The 20,011-nt window shown below is 59.6% G+C and overlaps 1 protein-coding gene across 5 annotated transcripts; it reads right to left on the reverse strand.

Moving 5' to 3' along the window:
• Positions 1–1,211: 1,211 nt before the first annotated feature.
• Positions 1,212–19,816, reverse strand: LOC101001697 (cytochrome P450 26B1). Of its 5 annotated transcripts, none has more exons than XM_003908800.5 (6): positions 19,590–19,816; positions 15,932–16,156; positions 7,157–7,432; positions 6,775–6,930; positions 5,022–5,306; positions 1,212–4,627 (listed from the first exon to the last, which is right to left on the reverse strand). In XM_003908800.5, the coding sequence occupies exons 1-6, from the start codon at positions 19,791–19,793 to the stop codon at positions 4,235–4,237; spliced, it is 1,539 nt and encodes a 512-aa protein (XP_003908849.1). In that variant the 5' UTR covers positions 19,794–19,816; the 3' UTR covers positions 1,212–4,234. The 5 variants fall into 5 exon arrangements, with proteins under 5 accessions (XP_003908849.1, XP_009182669.1, XP_009182668.1 ...); XM_009184405.4 differs by lacking the exon at positions 19,590–19,816 and adding an exon at positions 19,076–19,441; XM_009184404.4 differs by lacking the exon at positions 19,590–19,816 and adding an exon at positions 19,013–19,441.
• Positions 19,817–20,011: the final 195 nt, after the last annotated feature.

Genomic DNA, 20,011 nt, shown 5'->3' on the forward strand with positions numbered 1-20,011 from the left:
GAGAGTGGAGGATGGGGCCGCGTCACAGTGCGGAGGAGAGGTGAGCAGAAAGGACACCAGAGCAGGTGAGCTGGGGTTAGGGTTGCTGAGCGTCCTGCTCTGGTGACATTGTTCTGATGCTGGGTCCTTCTCTTCTGGGTGGCCAGGCTCTGAGACCTAGGCAGAGTGAGGCCCTACACCTCAGGGCGTGCCTGGGCCAGGGTGCTCTGAACTGAGGTTGGGGCTGACTTGACTGTATGGAAAAGAAACGTTGCAGCCGCAAAAAGGCTCTTCTCAGGCCAGCTCAGGGGTGGGCCTTCCCCCTCAGGTTGTGGGGATGGGACTGGGGCAGGGCAGAGGCTGGGGCCAGCCTGGCCATGCTGTGGCCTTTCCTGGTTCCCAGTGTGCAGCTCCAGGGGCCAAGGCTCTGTCTCTCATTGCCCTCCCTCCCCAAGCACAGCCCCTCAATCCCGGGAACCACCTGGGGTTTTCTCAGCACTGAAAGCTGTGCCCACCACAGGTCCTCGCCTCAGGCCTCTGTGATAGGCCGTGGATCTTTCCATGAAGTGTGATCATCGGTGAAAGAGGACAGGGTTTCAGTCCTCAAATAGGCCTGGAGAATGCTGCAGCCCATGTTCACCCCATACTCTACTACCCCTGAGGCTACACATCCTGTGGCTCAAGGTTCTGACAAGGCCTGCAGGAGGGGAACCAGGATGACTGTGTTTAGCCCATTTCCCAAACTCATTTGATCATGGAATCCATGTGATCCCACAACACCCATGAAACAGGCTTTGAGAAGTGCTGGCATGGGACGCGAGGCCAGACATCAGAAGAACTGAATTCTGCGCCCTCATTTGTCACGTGACTGTGAACATCAGTGTCCTCGCTCAAGTTAACAAGACAAACTCAGAGCTCTCAGTCCCCCTGTCCGGCCCCGAAACACCTGGCACAGCCAGCCATGGCCACACTCGGAGTGTCCTCCCAGCTGCCCCTCCCCATATAGGCTGACCAATTCTCTTTCTCCTTCCCCAAGGAACCTCCTCCTCCCAGGACTCTGTCACAGATCTCTGTGCCTGCACGCAAGGAATGGTGAACTGGCCTCACAGGACACTTTTAGGGAAGAACTTCCTAACTGACAAGGTGGATGGGGTGTTGCTGGTGTGAACACAGGTGGCCAGGGAGGACCCTTTCAGTAAGGCTGAGAAGGCAGAGAGCAGAGAGGCAACGGAGACAAGGGCAAGTCCCCACGGTTTATTATAGAAGCCTATAAAAGAGCCACATTGAGTATTTCCAAAATCACAAAATGCACAACATTCATTTTTTTAATATGCAACATGGAATATTATATACAGATTAAAACCACGACAGCAAAAACACTCACACGGTACCAGTTTCATATCAAAACAAAACACACAAGTGCTTCTTCAATATTAAAACGACTGTGATAAAAACATATTAATATTTTGAACCATGTTTACAATAGAGCAAAATTCATATTTTACTAAATAACAAATATTTAACAGCAAAAACTTTATACTAAATATCTATTTTGAATTATAACAAAAATAGTACTTATAATAGTTTATAAAGACAGACACAAAATTATAACATTTATGAAAAACATGTTTGTGTATAAAATAATATTATAGCCATCTGGGCAGGGTCACGGTGGTGCCCAGAACACAAACGCCAGCGCCCAACATCGAAAGTGCTTCAATCTGCAAGCCCGTGGCAGGAAGAGTTTTGTCGGCGGGGGGGGTTGTCTTGTTAAGGTCAAGTTACAATAGTTAGGGATGATAAGTAAGAAACATCACCCATCTAATGCTAGCTCTATGAAACACACGCGCACACACACAGACACGGGAATCTCACCAGAGAGCTGAAAGGAGGGACCAATTACAACACAGGGGGCCTGTCAGCCAGCCAGAGCTTTCTTCGGCTCTCTTCTCATTGCCTTTGATACCCAGCAGGGCAAATGATCCTTCTTTCCTCCCTCACAGGAAGCCCCCTCAGCTTTTCCTTCTCTGCCCCCTACCAGGCTGGCCACCCCCAGGCAAGGCCCCTGAGACCTCCCAGCCCCATGCCTCCTGCCCGTCACCTGGACCAGACCCAGTGGGCTTGTTGTCTGAAGTTCCACTTACTGCTCTCCTAGATACTCAGTCAAAAACAATTGGTTTAGGGCCAGCTGGATCAGTTTAAAGGCAAATGAACTTTCCGGACACTCGTTTTGTGTTGGGGGATGGGTGGGTACAGGTTCGGGTGCACCATGTAGCTATGTTGCAAGCTTTGACAAGTCTTTACCCATTCCAGCCTGTTTTTCAGGATTGGGGATGATCAATTTTGCCAATAATGTCTGTTCCACACTGTTTTTTAGTAGTGGAAAAGTAGGAAATAATGAAACATCTGAGACTCGGGGACTGGAGAGCAGTCTGTGTGGTATGGGCCCGTTCCTATAGTCTATCGTCAGGGTGGCGGTGAGTGGGGTCAGGGTCAGTCTGTAGGGCTGCCTACGGTATCTGGTTGGAGGGAGCCGCTGAGGTGCTCACAGCAGCAATCGGGGGCTGGCATGTCCTTCATTCTTCTATGTTTTCGATTTTCTTGTAAAGAGGATTCATTGCTTTTACAACATCAAAAACCAATAGAGAAACACAAAGGCAAGGAAAAATCTGAAAACAAACACAATTGCTTAGAGACTCACCAAAGGCCCCCAGACCATCCCCAGGAGGCATCCCAAATTGCCAACACTCAAAATGCCAGTGGCAGGAGCTACTCCTCTTTCACCCAGTCATCCCGACTGGCCAGTTTTCAACCCAATCCCCTGACAAACTGCACATAGCCGCCTCATCAGCTCTAGCTGCAGCAGCCTTCCCGCAGCTGTCCGGAGACCACACAGGGCCCTGGAGTCAGCTCCGAGGCAGAACTGCCGCTGCGCTCACCTCCCCCACGCTTTCGCCTCTTCCCTACCCCTGAGCTGGGCTAAGCAGACAGTGGCATAGAGGTGGAAGGGACTTCAAGGACACCTTTTGCAGGGTGGAGGGCAAAGGGGGAGGGTTAAGGAAGGGAAGACGGAGGCCCTGGCTCCCCGTCAGAAGAACCCGTATCCTTCCCCATACTGATGCACTGGAGTCAGGGGCACTGGGGTGAACAGGGGCCAAGCAGGAAATGGCGGCCGCCTCCAAATCTACCTGATCAGGGTTTTTGACAGGAGAGGGAGGAGGCAATGGGCCATGTCCCATCTCCACCAGGGACAAGGCAGAGGCACTGGACTTCAACCCAGGAGTGAGCCTCCAGGATTAAACCCAAATAATGCCTGGAGCCAGGGAAGGCTTTCAACCCTAGGCCTGGGGGCTGGGTTTGACCAGAGACCCCTTCCTCTTCACTCACAGAAGTCTCGCCAAGACAGCTGGAACACCGGCTAGGGCGTGAAGCGGAGGAGATGTTCACTCCAGACCCCAGCATCCCCAAGATTCTCTATCAGTGAATAAATATGGGGGCAAGTAGCACACGAGCCGTGGACCTCAGGCCCGTGTGTGTAACAGGGCCCGGTTCAGCAGGGGATGGGAAGGTGGGGGTGTCAGTGCACCTGCCCACGGCCACCAGGGAGGATGCTGGGGAGACAGGGCCTGGGGCTCCTTTGCCCCAAAGTCGGAGGACAGAACAAGTAGCAGCAATAGGTAATTTCAAATGTCCAAACCGGCGAGGGAGGGTGGGAACAGGGGCACAGGGAAGGGCAGCCTCCAGGTTGGAGGCAGCCCCCACCCCGCCAAGGTTGACTCCTGTTCTGCTACCCAGGATGCTGTTCCTGGGCAGATGCAGTGGGGGCGCAGGAGAGGGAGGCGCTGAAGAGTGCACCAAAGGGGGCACCGCTCTTCCCGTCCCCCGGCTCCAGCTAAAAGGGTCCAAAAGGAACGGAGGGAAGGGAGCATTTCAGAACATCACAAGAACACTGTAGCACGCGCTGACACCAAACACTGTCACGGGCATGCAGAGCCCCCGCCACGCCCTTCCCAGGGGCTGAGCTGGTGGGAAATGGGGAGTGGCTGGAGGGAAGCGGGAGCCAGAAGTGGAGCACCGCCCTAGGAAGGATGGGGCCACTGGCTTTGGGTAGGGTTTGCCAGGGAGGGGGAGCAGAGAAGGGCAAGTATGGGGGCCGCTTGCCCTCCCCGTTCCGGCCCCCTCCCACACACAGGTTTCTACCTCCCACCACCGCCACCCCGCTGCCTGGGCTGGGCTGAGGCAGGTGGGCCTTGGGTTAGACTGTGGCGCTCAGCATGGCCTCTGTCTCTGGCAGGATCTTGTTCTGGTTGGAGTCCAGGCCAAAGAACTTGACGCTGAGGCCGTCCACGGGGTGCAGGACGGGGACCAAGGTGATGCGGGGGAAGGTCCGCGTGGCCAGCTCAAAGCGGCTGGTGCTGGCCAGCTCCACCGCCAGCACCTTCAGGAACAGCTTAGCCAGGTGCTTGCCCAGGCAGGTCCGGACACCGCCACCGAATGGGAGGTAATGGAAGCGGCCGTCCTTGTCCTCGCTCCGCGCCTGGCTGAAGCGATCGGGGTCGAACACATTCACGTCTTTGAACACAGGCGCTGTGTCGTGGGTGTCCCGGATGCTGTACATGACACTCCAGCCTTTGGGGATCTGGAAACCCTGGAGCAAGATGGGGGCCGAGGAGCGGGTGGTGAGAGCCGGAATAACCCAGGAAGGGCCTAGGACTGCCCCCTGCCTGCTCAGCCCCAGATGTTCAAGACCTGTCTCTTCCTAGAGACACCCCACTGTGGCCCCCCAGGCCTGGCCAGCCAGCCCCACTCAGCATGTTAGTCCAAGCCCTTATCTGTAGATGTGCACATGCGACTTCACATATAACACCCAACTTGGCTTCATCTGATGCATTTGGGGCGCACTTCTCTCATGAGACTGAAAGTAAGCACTGTTTCCCATCAGGCCTGATGTCCCTGAAATGGAGGCTGGTCTCCCGCCTTGCCCCATCCCGGTGCCCCCGCTCCCCAATCACCCCCGGCTCCACAGGCCCAGCCTCTCTCACATCCAGCTCGAAGGTCTGCAGCACAGTGCGGTAGCCACCGGAAATGGGTGTGAACAGGCGCATGACTTCCTTGATGACGCAGTCCAGGTAGCGCAGCCCGCTGAGCGTGTCCAGGCGCAGTGTGCCCTCGCAGGGGCAGCCACCGCTGTGCAGGATGCCATGAGCCCGCAGCTCCTCCCGCAGCTTCTCCAGCACGGTGGGGTGCTTCAGCAGCTGCATGATGAGTGAGGTGCTGGCGCTGGCCGTGGTGGCATAGGCCGCGAAGATCAGCTCCAGGGTCCCATCCTGCAGGGCACAGAGGAGAGGCGTTGTTGGAGGTATGGGTTCAGCCAGGCAGGGGCTACCCCATTCGGCCAGCGGCCCGTGTGCCCAGGTCATCTGTGCTGGGCCCTGCCTGGTTCCTGCAGTGAATTCTGCTTCCTCTGAGTCTCATGTTGCCAGAGCATTAGTGTCACGATGGACACGGGGGTCACAGCCAGTCCCTGGCTGGGCAGAAGACACAACTGCTGTAACCCAGGGCAGAAGCCTCCAGTCCTTTGGAGCGGGGCCACTTCTCACTCACTGCTGGGTTCCTGGGCCAGCCCCACAGGCCTGATATGCAATGGGCTCACAGGAGAAAAAGAACAAATCCCAAGGAGCAAGGCCCTGTTCAGCGGATGTGCGTGTGCGTGTGTGGGGGATGTGGTCTAAACCCAGGCCTTCCCACTAGCAGCGCCAGCCCCTTCCTCCATCGCAGGAGGAGGACATTTGGTGGGTAGTCAGGGGAGCCAATGGGGTCTGAGAGGCAGCCTGGGGCCACAGCGTGGGGCCACTCCCCTGGAGACCTGGGATGAGGCTGAGGGGAGGTGACCTCCTGAGGACCTAAAGACCCTGCCAGGGCTCTCTGGGGAGCAGGACACCAGGGCCATGGGTTCCCCATAGAAAGGCCCCAGCAGGCCATCTCATAGCAAGCCCTGCATTTTACAAATGTGAACTCTGGGCCCAGAGAGGGGAATGAAGGGACCTGGGTCCATTACTGGCCATGGCGACACCCATAAATCACAAAGCTTGTTATAGTGGAAAAGCCACTCTGGCTCTTCCTAGCTCCCCAGGAAAGAAGCTGGAGCTAGAATATGGGGAGGCAATGATAGTGGGCAGGGGAAGCAAAGATAGTGGGCAGGGGAGGCTGCAGTGAGTGTCCGTGGGGACCCGGCAGGGGAGTGGGCCTGCAGAGCCCAGGTGGGGATGGGCAAGTGAGCCCTCCTCCGGTGAAACATCTGTCCAAAGCAGGGCAAGCAGGCCCCGCGCGGAGCACAGCCGGGATCACCAGGGGCCAGGGGGCTGGGAGGGCATGCAAAGTGCCAGCAACCTGAAAAGGCTGGGGGTGGGGGAGGAGACCTCGCATCCAAATCTCCGCTGCTGTTCCTCAAGGGCTGAGGCTGACGATAAGCAAGCGGTTTCCCCTTGTGGGCCTGCATTTCCCTAGATGGCCTCCCAAGGATATTGGGACTAGGAAATGAACCGAGATCATTCCCAGGCCTGAGCTCCCTGTAGGCCATGGGGAGAGAAGGGAGGGCACCCATGGCATCCTGCAGAGCAGGGGCGGGGACACAGACTTCACTTCCGGTTTCGAGGTCTCCAGCCACTGCTCAGAAAGCATGTGTCGGGCCAGACTACAGGGGCTAGAAAGGGCAAGGCACATTTCCACCCAAGGAAAGCTCAGAATGGAGCCTGGGTGCTGGTGCTGCCAGCGAGGGGCGCATGCCCACCCCACCTTCAGCTCCTGCATGGTCATCTCCTTCCCGTGCTCCTTGCTGCTCTCAATGAGGAGGTCCAGGGCGTCCGAGTAGTCCTTGCCCTGTGTGCACTGCAGCTTCTCCCGGATGGCCTTCTCCAGCCCCTTCTGCAGGATCTGCCGAGCCTGGATGCCCTGCAGGGGGAAGGGCTGTCACTCATATAGAAGGGCAGGCTCCCATCCGAGCCTTGGGACCACCAGGGATGACTCCAGCCTCCTCCTACCCCACGCTGACACCTCTCCCCTTTGTCCATGTGCCCTGTGCCTAGGTGCCCACTCAGGGGTCAGGTCAGCCACCCATCCCCAGAGAGGGGGCTCATGGATGCTCCTGCTAATCTCCTCCCAGGCCCTGGGTGCTCACCCGCCGATAGCCACTGAAGGGCAGGTCAACAGGCAGGGAGAAGACATTCTCCACAAACTGCTGGTAGACCTCAAATAGGTGCCCAAGGTCCTCCTCGGGGATGCTGAAGCCCAGCAGCACCCGGATGGCCATGCGGAAGGTCAGCTTCTGCGCCTCCTGGTACACGTTGATGGCCTCGGGGTGGCTGCTCCAGGCACGCAGTGTGTCCTGGATCACCAGCTGGATCTTGGGCAGGTAACTCTCCAGGGCCTCGTGGCTGAAGATCTTGGAGAAGACCTGGAAGGCAGAGAGGCAGGTGGGTGAGCTGACTGGCACGGCCCGCCCCTGGTCAGCCCCTCACTCTGCCTGAAGGATGAATGTGGCCAAAGAGAACTTCAGCTTCCACACAATCACAAAGCTTTGGGAGCTGGGCAGGCCAGCTGTCAGCAAGTCTTCGAGGGATGTGGCTTGCGTGGGGCACAAGTGGCAGCTGAGCGGGGAACCACCCTTCCATTGCAGAAGCCCATTTCGGAATCCCGGGACACAGGATGGAAGTGCCCGGGAGAAGTGGAGCACAGTCGTTGGACTGTACAGGAAAGTAGGGGAAGGCCATCGGGGTATAGCTACTCCATGGGGGACAGCAAGAGAGCCTGAGACTAGACCTCAAGCAGGACTTCCTGGGAACCAAAATTGTCATCACTTGCTGGAAAACACCTACTGGGTGCAGATTCTAGTAAGTTTATTAACAGCTGTGCCATGAAAAAGGTCTTCAGTGTGGCCAGGTCCAAAAGCAGCGGGGGAATGGGGACAATGGCTTTCCACCCCCAAAGATCATAAGGACAACCAGAAGCCCTGTGACTTCCCTGCATCTTCCAGGGCCACTGTAAGGAGGCAGTGAGTCCTGTTCCCACCTCCCCGTCTTCCGTCCTCCCGGCTGCCTGCGCAGCCCCCCTTGCTGCCCTCCTCACCCAGGACTCCCCCGCACATGTTTTCATGTGTGGAGGAGACGGGAGCACGTTAGTTTATTTACTGATAGCCTGTGGGTCTCGCTCATAAGCAGCAACCTCCATCCCACCAGAGTTCAGATGAGAAGGGGGAGCACCCCCGCTACCAGCACCAAGCAAAGGCTGGGAGGGGAGGGACAGTGCGGAAGAGGGAGCCCCCCACCCCACCCCATGCAAACCACACACACGCGCCGCCCTCCCCAACTGCCCCCCAAACACAACCACCGCACAAACTGTAAATGTGAGAATTTCCCCTGCAGTCAGCTCGGGGAGGAAAGGTAACATTTTCCTGGCCTGGGCCCTGCATGGCTAATGGGAGGGCTGGTTTGCAGAAATAACAGTGCTGGCCCTTCAGTGGCCCAGCCAGGCGTTCACAATAGCACTTTCATTCCGAAATTCCCGGTGGAGGGAGGGAGGGAGGGCAGGAGGCCGGCGAGGGGCAGAGAGGCCTGCACTGTTTGGGGCCGCTCCTGCTACAGAGGAACAGCAGAGAGGTAGAAGGATGATAGGAGGTCGCCTAGATCAGCCCAAGTCCAGATGGGTCATTCACACCTTGCCCAGTGTTGGGGGTCCGAGGGAATTTCCAGGGGACTCTAACTGCTGCCTCCCTTCAGAGAGTAATGGATAAAGGCAATGCTTGTTTGCTTCAACCCCCAACCCTCATGTCCTTAGGATTCCAGGTTCAGCCCTTGGGCAAATGAAGGGTCTTAGGGGAATGAGAAGGGGCACTTCTCCTAAAGCCCAGCACTGGCCAGTGAAGGGCCCCTTACAGACAGCAGAGAGCCACAGGGTGGGCAGACAGCAGCACACAGGAGGGAAAAGTGCATCAGGAAACAAGATGGGGACAGGAAAATCACTCTGCGGCTACCAGGCCTCCATGGCAGGACAGGGAGGCCAGAGGTGGGACAGGGAGGGCCCAAGAGGTCATACTTGGCCCAGAGCCGGCCAGCCAGCCCAGGACGGACTAGGTGTTCTGTCATGGAGGGTGCAAGGTGGGAGGTGGCCAGGGCCCCCAGCACATGGGAGACCTGGTCCTCCTGCCTCTCACCCCGTGCCCCGGAGGCCACGTCCACCAGGCCCAGTCGAAGTAGAAACCGGCAGGCTCTAAGATGTGGTGGGGTGACAGGAAAGGGGCTGAGTTGTAGCTGTGCATCATCCAGCAACTTACAGTGTGATCATGGCCAAGTGGCTACCCGCTCCCCCAAGCCTCAGTTTCCTCATCTGTAGACAGTGAGGTGGAGCCAGGTGGCCTCCCGTCAATCCACTGAGCACCTGAACAGCAGCCCCCACCTGCCCCTAAGTAGATGCTATCCCTTCAAAGCGCCCAGAACTTGTCAATGCTCGAATCCCCTGGGGAGCGCCTTCCAGCCCCCACGCACACACCCCATTTGGGCTACAGTGGCCCAGGAGGGGCCATCCAAGGGTTTAAAAAGGGGGAGCACGGAGGGCCCACACCTCACCCACAGACAAGCCCTGCCTTGCTCCGTGGGCTCCGTTTCCTGCGCCCTCTAGCGATGGCCGGTTGAACTGCTCCTTCCCAGGCCTTGGGGGCCCTGGAGGGCAGGCAGGGATAGTCTAGGAAGAGAGAAGGGCCCAGGGACTGACCGAAGGACTCCAAGGGCAGGGGTCCACACCTGACCCCTGCGGGGAAGGGGTCTATGGGCAAGGCCAGGAGCTAGAATCAGCCAGAAAAACCACTGCCACCCGGCACCTGCAGGCCCCTGGGGTTGGGGCTTCTAAAAGGAAAGTGAAGGCAGGACCAGGACACTGTCTCGGCCAGTGTCTGACTGGCTGAGTGACAGCCAGCAGGCCACTGCCCCTCCTGGAGCTGTTTCTCCGCTGGGTTCACGAGAGGCCTGACTGGCCGTTCTGAGGGCCTTTCCGCCAGGCTGTCCATGACGCTCCTCAGAGCTCACCGTGAGGTGGAGAAATCCCCCAAATGAGAAGCCCAGCAAAGGTGGGTGGAGGGCACACTGGCCCCGAGGGGCTGGGCTCAGAGGTCACCAGGTCCATGCCCCTGCCTCTGGCCCAGCTGCTCCACAGGCATAGGGGCCTCCCAGGCCCTAGGAAGCCTCCAGGGCCTCATCCCTGGGTCTGTGCCCAGGTATAACAACGCAGGCACTTCCCGAAGCCAGGGCAGCTCTGAAACCACCACCCGCCACAAAGGACGGGTGGAGGCAGAGGCGCAGGCTGGGGCAGAGGGCGGTCAGGGCTGCGTCAGGGCGCGCTGGGTCTGAGGCCACCGCCTGCTGGGGTCAGGGCTCGGGCATACTGGGAAGGTGCCGGGGAGCGGCTCCCTGTGAAGAAACGAAGGGTTCCCGGCCCGGAGCTACTTCCCTGACCACAGGCATAGCAGGAGCCACGGCTGCTTTGTTTCCTTCTGGGGCTTCCCTCGGAATTCCCAATAGTCAGCCAAGAATGCCGGACAAAGGTCACTGGGAGCCAGCCCAGGCCCAGGCCAAGCCCTGCAGAGGGAGTGGCAGGTATGGACTCCCCACCAGGGTTGGTGCCGGGAGACAGCAAGGGTACTGTCACAGGAGACCAGGAGCGCCCATCCAGGTTTACCTGCTGCAGCCTCAGAGGCTTGGGCAGGAGGGAGGAGGGCAGTCGCCTTGAGGGATGACTTTGGGCAACTCCCCTGCCAAGCCCCCAAGGACACAATAGGCTCAGGAGTCCACCCCTTGGTTCTCTCCCTCCCTCCGGAGTGGGAGCTGATCCCACAAGGGTCTAGGGGCACCAGCAGGGGCTCGTGAAGGCTCAGATTCCCTATCATTGTTTCTACAAATGCATTCTCCCCAAGCAGGCCTCCTCACCCCTCCTGCCTCTCACCCTGTGCCCTGGGAGGGGAGTCACTTTGTGAACCCCCATAGCCCTACGGGCCGCGCTTGCTCAGCCAGATAGCCTCCCCCTTCTCTGCTGGCAGGTGTGGACAGATGGACAAATGGATGGGCAGCAGGAGCGGGTAGAGCCGGAGCGGGGACCCACAGCCCAGGCCAGTGACTCAGACTGGGAGGAATGGAAGCGGCTGCCCAGGAGGGGTGGGGGCCTGGGCAGGCCACCCGGCCAAGCCACCGGAGCCTCAGCCTGCGGAGTGGAAAGAATAACAGAGGGCAGGCAGGCGCTGAGGCAGCCGTCCGCACAGGGGTGACGCCAAGGTGTGTACTTTATATTTAAGCAAGGGGGGTAAGAGAGGACGTCATCTTCCCAGCTGCCTGGCTGCCTCAGCTTCACCCTGGCCCAGTGGAAATGCCAGGCAGCTTCACCCAGAACTGGAAATGTCCAATCCGGGTCTGTGGGGCTGGGCACACTCAGCCCCTCTAGTTACAGGGAGGCTGGCCCAGACCCCCAACAGGCTCCAGCGGTTACAGCAGAGCGCCTGCCCCTGATTTGACTCCAGCTGTGATCATCTCACCTGGAGACGTGCTCCCCACTGCCCTAACTCTTCCACACATACCTACAGCACAAGGGGGGCAAGGTGGGGAGGGGCGAGCAGCACTTGGCAGACACCTGCCAAGCCACAGAATCTGAGATTTGCCCGGCCGCTCTTACCTCTCCCGCTTCCAACCGCCACCAACCCCACCTTAGAAAGCCGTGGATGGGGAGGGGCCTCCCAAGGTCACAGTCCAGAGTGTGGCTGGCCACACCCACCAGAGGCCCTGAACTCCCTGCCTCCCACCACTCCAGACTCCATAGAGCTGCCCTCTGCCAGCCCTGGTGGGCTCTGAATTTATCCAAGGGTCCTGAAGGGGACTGTCCTCTACAGTGAAGTCCACTCTCAGGGTGAGGCCAGCTGTCCCTGCCACTTTGGTGTGATCCTGGCATGTCTCAGGGCCCCGCAGTTGCTTCCTTTTAGGCTTAGGGAACCCAGGACAGATACAGCAGCCAGCCTGGGGGGGCCAGGGCCAGGGCAGACCCCACCAAACCTTCCCACTCCCCGCCAAGGCCACCTTCATCTTCCAAGGCTGGGAGAGTGAGCAAACACATCAGTACCACAACCTTGGACCCCTCCCTGCCTTGGGAGAAGGACACAGAAAGCAGGGACAGAGGGAAGGGCTGGCCCCCGCATCCAGGCCGCCCACCCACCTGCTGCCTGGCACAAGGGCATGCAGAGGGAGTTTCCCACTCCCAGGCGTCCTGGCAACTGACTGTGGGCTCCCTCCCCCACTGACCTTCAGATAGATCCGCTGCTGCTACCCGCCCCCTCAGCAGCCCCTGTGCCCACCCACTGGTGCTACAGTAACTTTTGGGGGAAGGACTTGTGTTGGCAGAACAAAGGCGTTGTGCCTATGCCAAGGGGCTGGGGCAGAGCTCCCAGCAGCAGAGCTGCCTGGCTGTGCCACTGGCCTTCCATCCAACACAGGTTGGACCTTCTGCCCTGAGCTGAGCCTGGTGGACATGACTGTGTGGCCAGAGGTTGTGCCTTGGTCCAAAGGCCTCCTAGAGCCAGGTGTGGGCTAGCCTTCCCTGGGACCCCATAACCATGGGTCCTCCTGGCACCGTCCTCCTGCTGAGGCACCTCCTGGCCTCTCCATCCCAACACAGAACCCAGGAGCACAAGGTTTCCAAGATGGGCCCAAAGTCAGGGATGGTGGATGGACAGGCAGGGTTTCTTGACTTCTACTTCCAAAGCCTAATCCCCCACCTTGGCTTCAGGCCCAGAAGGCCCTGTAGGCAGGGATCTGGGTAGAAGGGGCAAGACTACCACTCCTGAGGTCTCCCCAGTTCAGAGGCTCCAAGGCTAAGTCCCTCCCCTGAAATACTCTCCAAGTTCCCTGAGGGTATCTCCAGGCCACTGTCTGGGGTGTCCTGAAGCTGCTGGCCTCTTGGTGCATAGAGGTCCAGTCCTATCTCCAAAGAAGAAGAGGAGAGGCCCAATCCTGGTGGGTAGGACTGGGCATAGGAAGCTTCTAGAACGATTCCCTAGCTCCTTCTCCATGTTTTGGACAACTGTCTCACCCCCACCTTCCTAACCAGACTCCATCTGCCCTTCTACAGCAATACTCCAGCCTCTCTACACACGAAGAGGGATACACCCCAGGCCCTGGGCAGGGGAAGGGTAACCCAGGAGGAGGGAGGGAGTCTGAGGCCCCGGCTGCAAGGACACAGGCCTGGCTTCCAGAGATGATTCTGTTACACTGGGCAAGACTTTCTGGACTTTTTCCCTGGCAACCCCACCCCTGCTGGCCCAAGACCACCAGGGCAGCCAGGGCAAACACCTGGAGCGCAGTGATGGCAGTGAGAAGCCCCCTCCAACACATCTGGTCAGACCTCCCAGAGGCAGGGTGGGCCACCAGCCCCAATGGAAACAGTGACGCTCCAGTTCCCCACCAGCCGGGCCCCAGCACACCTGGGCCCCACTTCCCACTCCTACCTCCTAACCAGGCCAGTCCTGGCCCAGCAGCCCACACTGTAGCCAGGCCCCTAACTGCAGCATGGACCAGATAAAGAGGTGTGTGTGGCACACAGCAGCCCCTACCTTGGCCACACTCAGTCCACCAGGCCTTGGGTTCAGCAGATGAGCAGTTCTCTCCAGGACCAACATGTATATTTAGAAACAGTGGCCCTGAGTGTCCTCCTGGCTTCCAGCTAGATTCTACCTACCCAGCCCCAGGACTTCCGTGGAGTTTAGTAAACTTAAATCATCAGTTAGGGAGATTTGGGGGGAAGAATCCTTTCATCTGGCTGACTACCCATTTCTCATTCGACCCTCCCTGCCAACATGCCTCACATGGCAAGCATAAAACTGCTACACACAAAGAGGGGGCCCTGCATTTGGCTCTCAGGCCCCTGGCAGGATGAACCAGCTTCTGGTGACTCCCCACTCACCCCCAGGGAGCTAAAGGACTGGCTGTTCTGAATAGGGAACCATCACACCTCAGCCAAGGCTCTCAGTTTCTGCCCTGACCCCAGTCCCAGCCCTCCTCCTCCCTTCCCCCATATTCCTGGTCATCTGCGCCCTCCCTTCCTTCTCCCTCCCCTCTAAATGGACAATGTAGGCCAAAAAACCTTGGGGCTTTCCAGGCAAGCCCTTCCCAGCCAACACCTAGAGGCCCGAGGCCAAGTCAGGCCCAGGGTGGGTGGAACCCCAAGACAACGCCCTCACCCCAAAGCCCTCTGCACCCCACACTCTGGTCCTGGCCACATCTCCTTCCTCACTGTCCACCCCAGCTTCCAGCAGCCCCAGGCAGGCGGGACAGAGGAGGACTCTTCTCCCGGGCCCAGAGACTATTCCCGTGGACGCTGCAGTCCGGTGGTGCAGGCTCTCCCCGAAATTTTCTTTGTCTCCTGACCTGGTTCAAGTCTCGTTCTACCGCTCTACGCTTCAGTGGCCCCTTCCGTGAAAAGGGCACAATAATACCCCTCTGACCAAAGCCTCTGTAAAGCAGAGCTCAGGAAGCAGCCATCTCCTTTGGAGCTGAGTCTCCGCTCTCCTCGCTCTTTGGAATGGGCCTGTGGTGGAGTCGCAAAGGCTGAGAGAAAAATAACTGCCCAACACCTTTGAAAAGCCGAGGCTTCATTCCGAAGCCTCCAGCCACTCCCCAGAACCCCTCTCCCGCCGCCCCCAGGCTGTGGCAACTGCTTCCAGCTAGGAGTGGGGCAGATGGAAGAAAGGACTTTGGGAGCCCGTTTCCAGTTCCTGAAATACATGCTGTATAAGGGAACGGGGTGGGGGCAGGGATGCAGCCCAGTCTCCTCGGTTTGACCGCTCCTTCTTTTGTCTGCAGTTAAGAATCACCCTTCACAGGCTGTTCAGAGAACGTCAAGTGCTACAGGATGCGTCTGCAAGTAGAGCGCTCCCCATCTTCGCCAAGACCACAGCATATGCGGCCCCTGACGGAGGGAGTCCGCCTCCCCACCTCCCGGGTCTGCCACCGCTCCCGGACGGGAAGCTGCCTCTCCCTTTCCTTAGCTTTCAAACCTGGGTGAGTCCTCTGACCCAATGGAAAAAAATGGGGTCGGGGAGGTCGCGCGGCCCCCCTCCTGGCGGCTTCGGGCCCGCCCGCCGGCTCGGCTTTCGGGTTACTGCAGTTCAAACAGCACGTGCTGCCCGCGCTGGTAGCCGAGCGCAGCCGGGAGGGGCGGAGGCCTGCCCCGTGCGCGCCTCCTCCGCGCCTCCTCCAGTCGCTCGGGAAATCCAAGGGATAAACACCCACTTTCCCTTCCTCTTTCGGGGGGGTGGGTGCGCTTTGATCCCCGCTCGTGCCTCGCCTGCTCTCCCCCCGCCCGCCCTGCCCCCATGGCCCAGGCCCGTGCGCTCCGCGGCCCAAGGCTCGCCGCACCTTTCTCTGACCAGGCCCAGCCACCGCAGCCCACGAGCTGTCCCCAACCTCCACGAGCAGCCGCCTGCCCGCGCCTCCCTTCAGGCAGCCTGTGGTGGGAAGGGCAGCTTTGATTTTAGAATGATCGCTCTCCAGTCCTCGGAATTCCCTGGGAAACGTGGCGAAAAGGCGAACGCCGGCCAACTGTCCCGCCTCCTTCCTTTTCCAGCTCTGTGGAGCAAGGCAAGGACAGGCTTTGGACACCCCAGATCCCGCATGCTCAAGCTCTTCCAAGCCACCGTTGGTGGTGCCCACGGCAGTCGGCCAGCATGATAAGGGACCAAGAGGAGGGAGGCCGGAGCAGGCCCTGGATCCGGACTCGAGGCCTTGTCGGCGGGGAACTGCGGTGTCTTCAAGCATGGTGTGCAAAGGGGGGCACAGATTCGGTAGGGGAACATTCCCCAGGCTCCAGGAACTCCTTGCCCCGAGGTGAGGGGAGGGAGTGCACGGAAGAAAGAGGACAGAGTTCTTACCTTGCGCTTGTTGCGGTGGATGTCGCCAATGGAATTGGACACCGTGTTGGGGCCCAGCAACATGCGCGTGCTGCGAGGCCACTCGGTGCTCACGAGGTGGTGCTCGCCCATGAGGATCTTGCGCACGTTCTCCGCGCCGGTCACGCGTATCAGCGGCCGCCCCAACAAGTGCGTCTTGAACACGTTGCCATACTTCTCCCTCCGCGACGACTGGAAGCCAGAACCCTGCGGGAGCCACACCGGGGTCTCTCTCAGGGTGCACTTCTGCAGAAGGCCCGCGAGGGAGGGGTGGCGGACCCCAACGCAGGGCACAGTCACCTGCCCCCTCTCCCCACCAAACACACACTCACATAGACAAGCACGCAGGTTTTATTTTTCATAGCGTGCACAAGAACTGGGAAGTAGGGCCTAGAGGATAATAAATAATGCAAGGAGGCGGAGGCCCAGGGGCACCCCCAGGAGGCTGTTTTTTAGTAATGACTTTCGAGAGGAAAGAGGTATCCCGGACAGCTGGACCCGAAGCGGGAGTCTCCGCCTCCAACCCACCCCCCCCCCACCCCCGTCCCCCGCGCTCGGGAGCCTCTCGGAATAAATATTTCCAGGCTCCGGGCCACGGGCTGGCGAGACCCCGCGGGGTGGCCGCAGGCCAAAGATTATTTATAGCGGTAAGCGGTCGGTGCCCGAAGGCAGCAACTACAGATGGGGGTTGGAGTTTCCTCCGCTGTCCGGTGTGGCCCGCGCAGGGACCCGGCGGCCCTCGGAGGACTCTGCAGGGCGGGGTCACGGGCCGAGAGCCGCGATTTTCCTAATGCATTTTGACCTGGAAATAACGGAGACCGACTTTGGTTGCCGCCCTGGAGTTTGGAACCCGAGCGCGGGGCAGGGCGGGACCGGGCAGGGCGACCCGCGCAGGTAACCAGATCCCCGGCTGTGGCGGCGCGAGCCGAGGATGGCGGGGCCGGGGCCCTGCCGGGCTCTCGAAACGGCTGGCGGAGCCGGCCCGGCGCGGGTACCGGAAACCGTGGAGACCTCAGAGGGGCGGGAGCAGGGGCGTCCCGCTCACCTTTGACGTCGGCACTAGTTACCCCACCCCACGTTAACCCTTCTCCTGCCGGGGCAGCACTGGGCGAAAAGGGGAGGGGCGCCACCTGTCTAGCCGCCCCGCCTGCCAGTCCACCGGCGTACAGACTCGGGCTCCAGATCTACCTGGTCCTGCAACCCCGAGGGGACAACTCAGTCTCCCTATCCCGGGTTGGTCCCTCTCCTCACTTTTCTTTCTTCCACAGAAAACTATTCTCCAGCTAAATGTGCACACACCCCAGTACAGCCGAAAAGTGACTCTGCAGAACCCGGAGCCCTAATCACTTTTCCACATGCGCCTCCGGCCCCGGCGCGCGACGGGGAACGAGCCGGGAGCGCCGGCGCAGCCAGGAGGGGGGCTGGGCCGCGAGAACGCTGTCCCCCTTCCAGGCTGGAGGACGGGGAGAGTTCCCCCCACCGTGCAGCCCTTCTACACGGCGTCTACCCCTTTAAGAAAAATCTAGGCGGAGGTGGGGTGCGACAGAGCGGGTGGTGAGGCGAGGGGTTCCCTCCCTCCGTCTGCTATACCCGTCTCCCTCGCTCCGTCTCACTCTCCGTCTTTCCTCTCCTTCTTTTCCTCTGTTTTTCTTTTCTTTCAACACAAAAGTTGGGTTGTGAATTTTCCGAGGTCGCCGCCGCCTCGCCCCCACCCCCTGCCTCTGATCTGCCTAACTATAATTAAAGTGCGTTTTTTGTGGCATTAATAAAGAGTTATTTGTCTGCCGTTTCCACGGTCTTCACAAAGAGGACTTTCATAGGGGCGGCCGCTCGGGCCGCGAGTCCAATTTATACAAAAATGTTGTATTTTTAGCCCTGGGCTCTGTTTAGATGGCGCTCGGTGGAAACGGAGAGCCCTTGGAGGTCCCCCCGTAAAATCTGATAAATGACTCCGAAAAAATAACGCTGGGATTCAGAGGGCTCTTATTAACCCCTTAGGCGCTCTGTACACGTACCCCCTATTTCCCTCCCCCACGCCAGATCTAGGGCCCCGGGTTGGAGGGATGGGGAGGCGTAGGTTTCCTCCTCCCTAACTTCTGTGCAGGTTGGACGCAGACCCCCAGGGACTCTTGTGGGATTCGGAGAAAAGGTCATGGGAACCTGAGCGGGGCAGAGAGAGGTAAGGAAACGAAGTGGGGGTGGCTGGTGACAGACCGTGGATTCAGCAGACAGTCTCTAAAAGGCGGGAGCCGTTGCCCAAGTTATTTTATTTCCTAAATTCGCGGCCCAGAGCCTAGAGCACCGCTGCAGTTGACCCTTTAAGTGTGGTGGCGAGGGAAAGGCTCTGGGGATTTCTTTGCGGCGGTGGGGGGGGATACTTCCATTGGTTGAAGGGACCCCCACCTCATTGCACTAACAACCACAAAAAGAGATGGGCCAAATCCGGGACGTGGAAAGACCACAGGGCAGAGGAACTTCGAGCCCCCTCCCCGCCCCCGCTCCGCTGTCACTCCGCCCGGGGCAGGGTGAGTGCGCGTGTGCGCGCGCGCGCGAGAGCGCGGATTGCACGCGTCTGTTAATTTAAAGCCAAGCTTTCGCACCTCTAAACCCACAGGTCCCAGCGCTCACCTTTCGCTTCACCTCTCTGGTGCGGGGATTGTCAGTTTCAGGACATCCCTGCTTCCGCTAACAGAACAAACGCGAGTATGCACAAATACACCTCCCGCAGTTACTGCAGAGGCGCTCCCATACCCCAAGAAGAAAACTGGTGTGTATCACATTGCAAAAGCGATTGTCTACCACTTGATGAGGTTAACTCTAGGTTAATCTCCCCATTACCTACCTGGGTCTGATCCCTGACGCGCCCCACCCCCATTATCACCAGCAGAGTGGGGTTGTGCGGCATCCAACAAGCACACACGCACTCTCTCTATGGATCCCACACTCACCTCTCCCAAGTTTCCCTCTCCTGCCAAACTGTCCCCACCCAATAAGTAAACAGACCCTTTTCCCCGAAAGCCTAGAGCCCTGGCTTCTCAGGCTTCTCATTTTTCTTTGGGTTACCTTCTTCCTCTTCCACCACAAAACAGACACACCAGCGCGGACCGCGTACCAGGGCAACTGTACCTGGCGCTGCCGACGGCGCCGCCGGAACACAGTTTTAAATCGGCAGTTCAAGTTGCCACCAGCCCCCTCCTCTTCCGACTCAATTTTCGGCTCCCAGCGACACAGCCAACCCCAGAAAGCCGAGGGCGACTGGGGCTTCGAGCACCGAGGGGCGGCGAAAGCGGCTCAGGACCTGAAGCTCCCTCGGGATCGCGCCGCGCTGGGCGCCCCCAGGGCGCTCCAGGACCCCATGCCAGGCCAGCCGCGACCCAGGCAAGTCCATCTGGGAGCCCCCTCAGGTCCAGGAACCCCTCTTACCAGCCCCCTGAACCTGCTCAGCGAGCGCCAGTGGTCCCGGAACCGCGCTGCCGGCGGGCTGGGGAAGCCTGGGCTGCTGCGGCAGAGAGGAGGGAAGGGGCGGGGCGGGGACCAGTGCCTTCAGGCTCCCGGCGCCCCCTGGCCGGCCCGCCGCTCCATCAGCCCAACGCTCGCAGCTAGCGGACCCCGGAGAGCAGCGGAGCGAGCGCGCCCTTACCTGCAGCAGCCAGTGGCCGGTCTCTCCGATGAGCGGGAAGCCCATGGATCCCTTGGGGATGGGCAGCTTGCAGCTCTTGTCGCGAGTGGCGGCCCAGCGCAGCTGCCACAGCTGCTGCGACACGGCCAGCAGCAGCGTCACGGACACCAGGCACGCGGCGAGGGTGGCCAGCGCCGACACCAGCTCCAAGCCCTCAAAGAGCATGTTGGCGGCCGCTCGGGGGATTGGCTGTGCCGGCCGCGGCGGGGGAGGGGAGGGCCAGACGGGAGGGGACCGGAGCGGCGGGGGAGGGGAGGCTGCGGCCGGGGGTCCTGGCACCTCCAGCCGAAACAGAGAATGAGGAGGAAGGGGCCGAGGGAAGGGGAATGGAGGCTGCGAGGGGAGCGGAGAGAGGGAGGAAAAAAAATTGCCTAAAAGAAGAG

This window comes from Papio anubis, chromosome 14, assembly GCF_008728515.1.
Source record: "Papio anubis isolate 15944 chromosome 14, Panubis1.0, whole genome shotgun sequence".
Taxonomy (NCBI): Eukaryota; Metazoa; Chordata; class Mammalia; order Primates; family Cercopithecidae; genus Papio; species Papio anubis.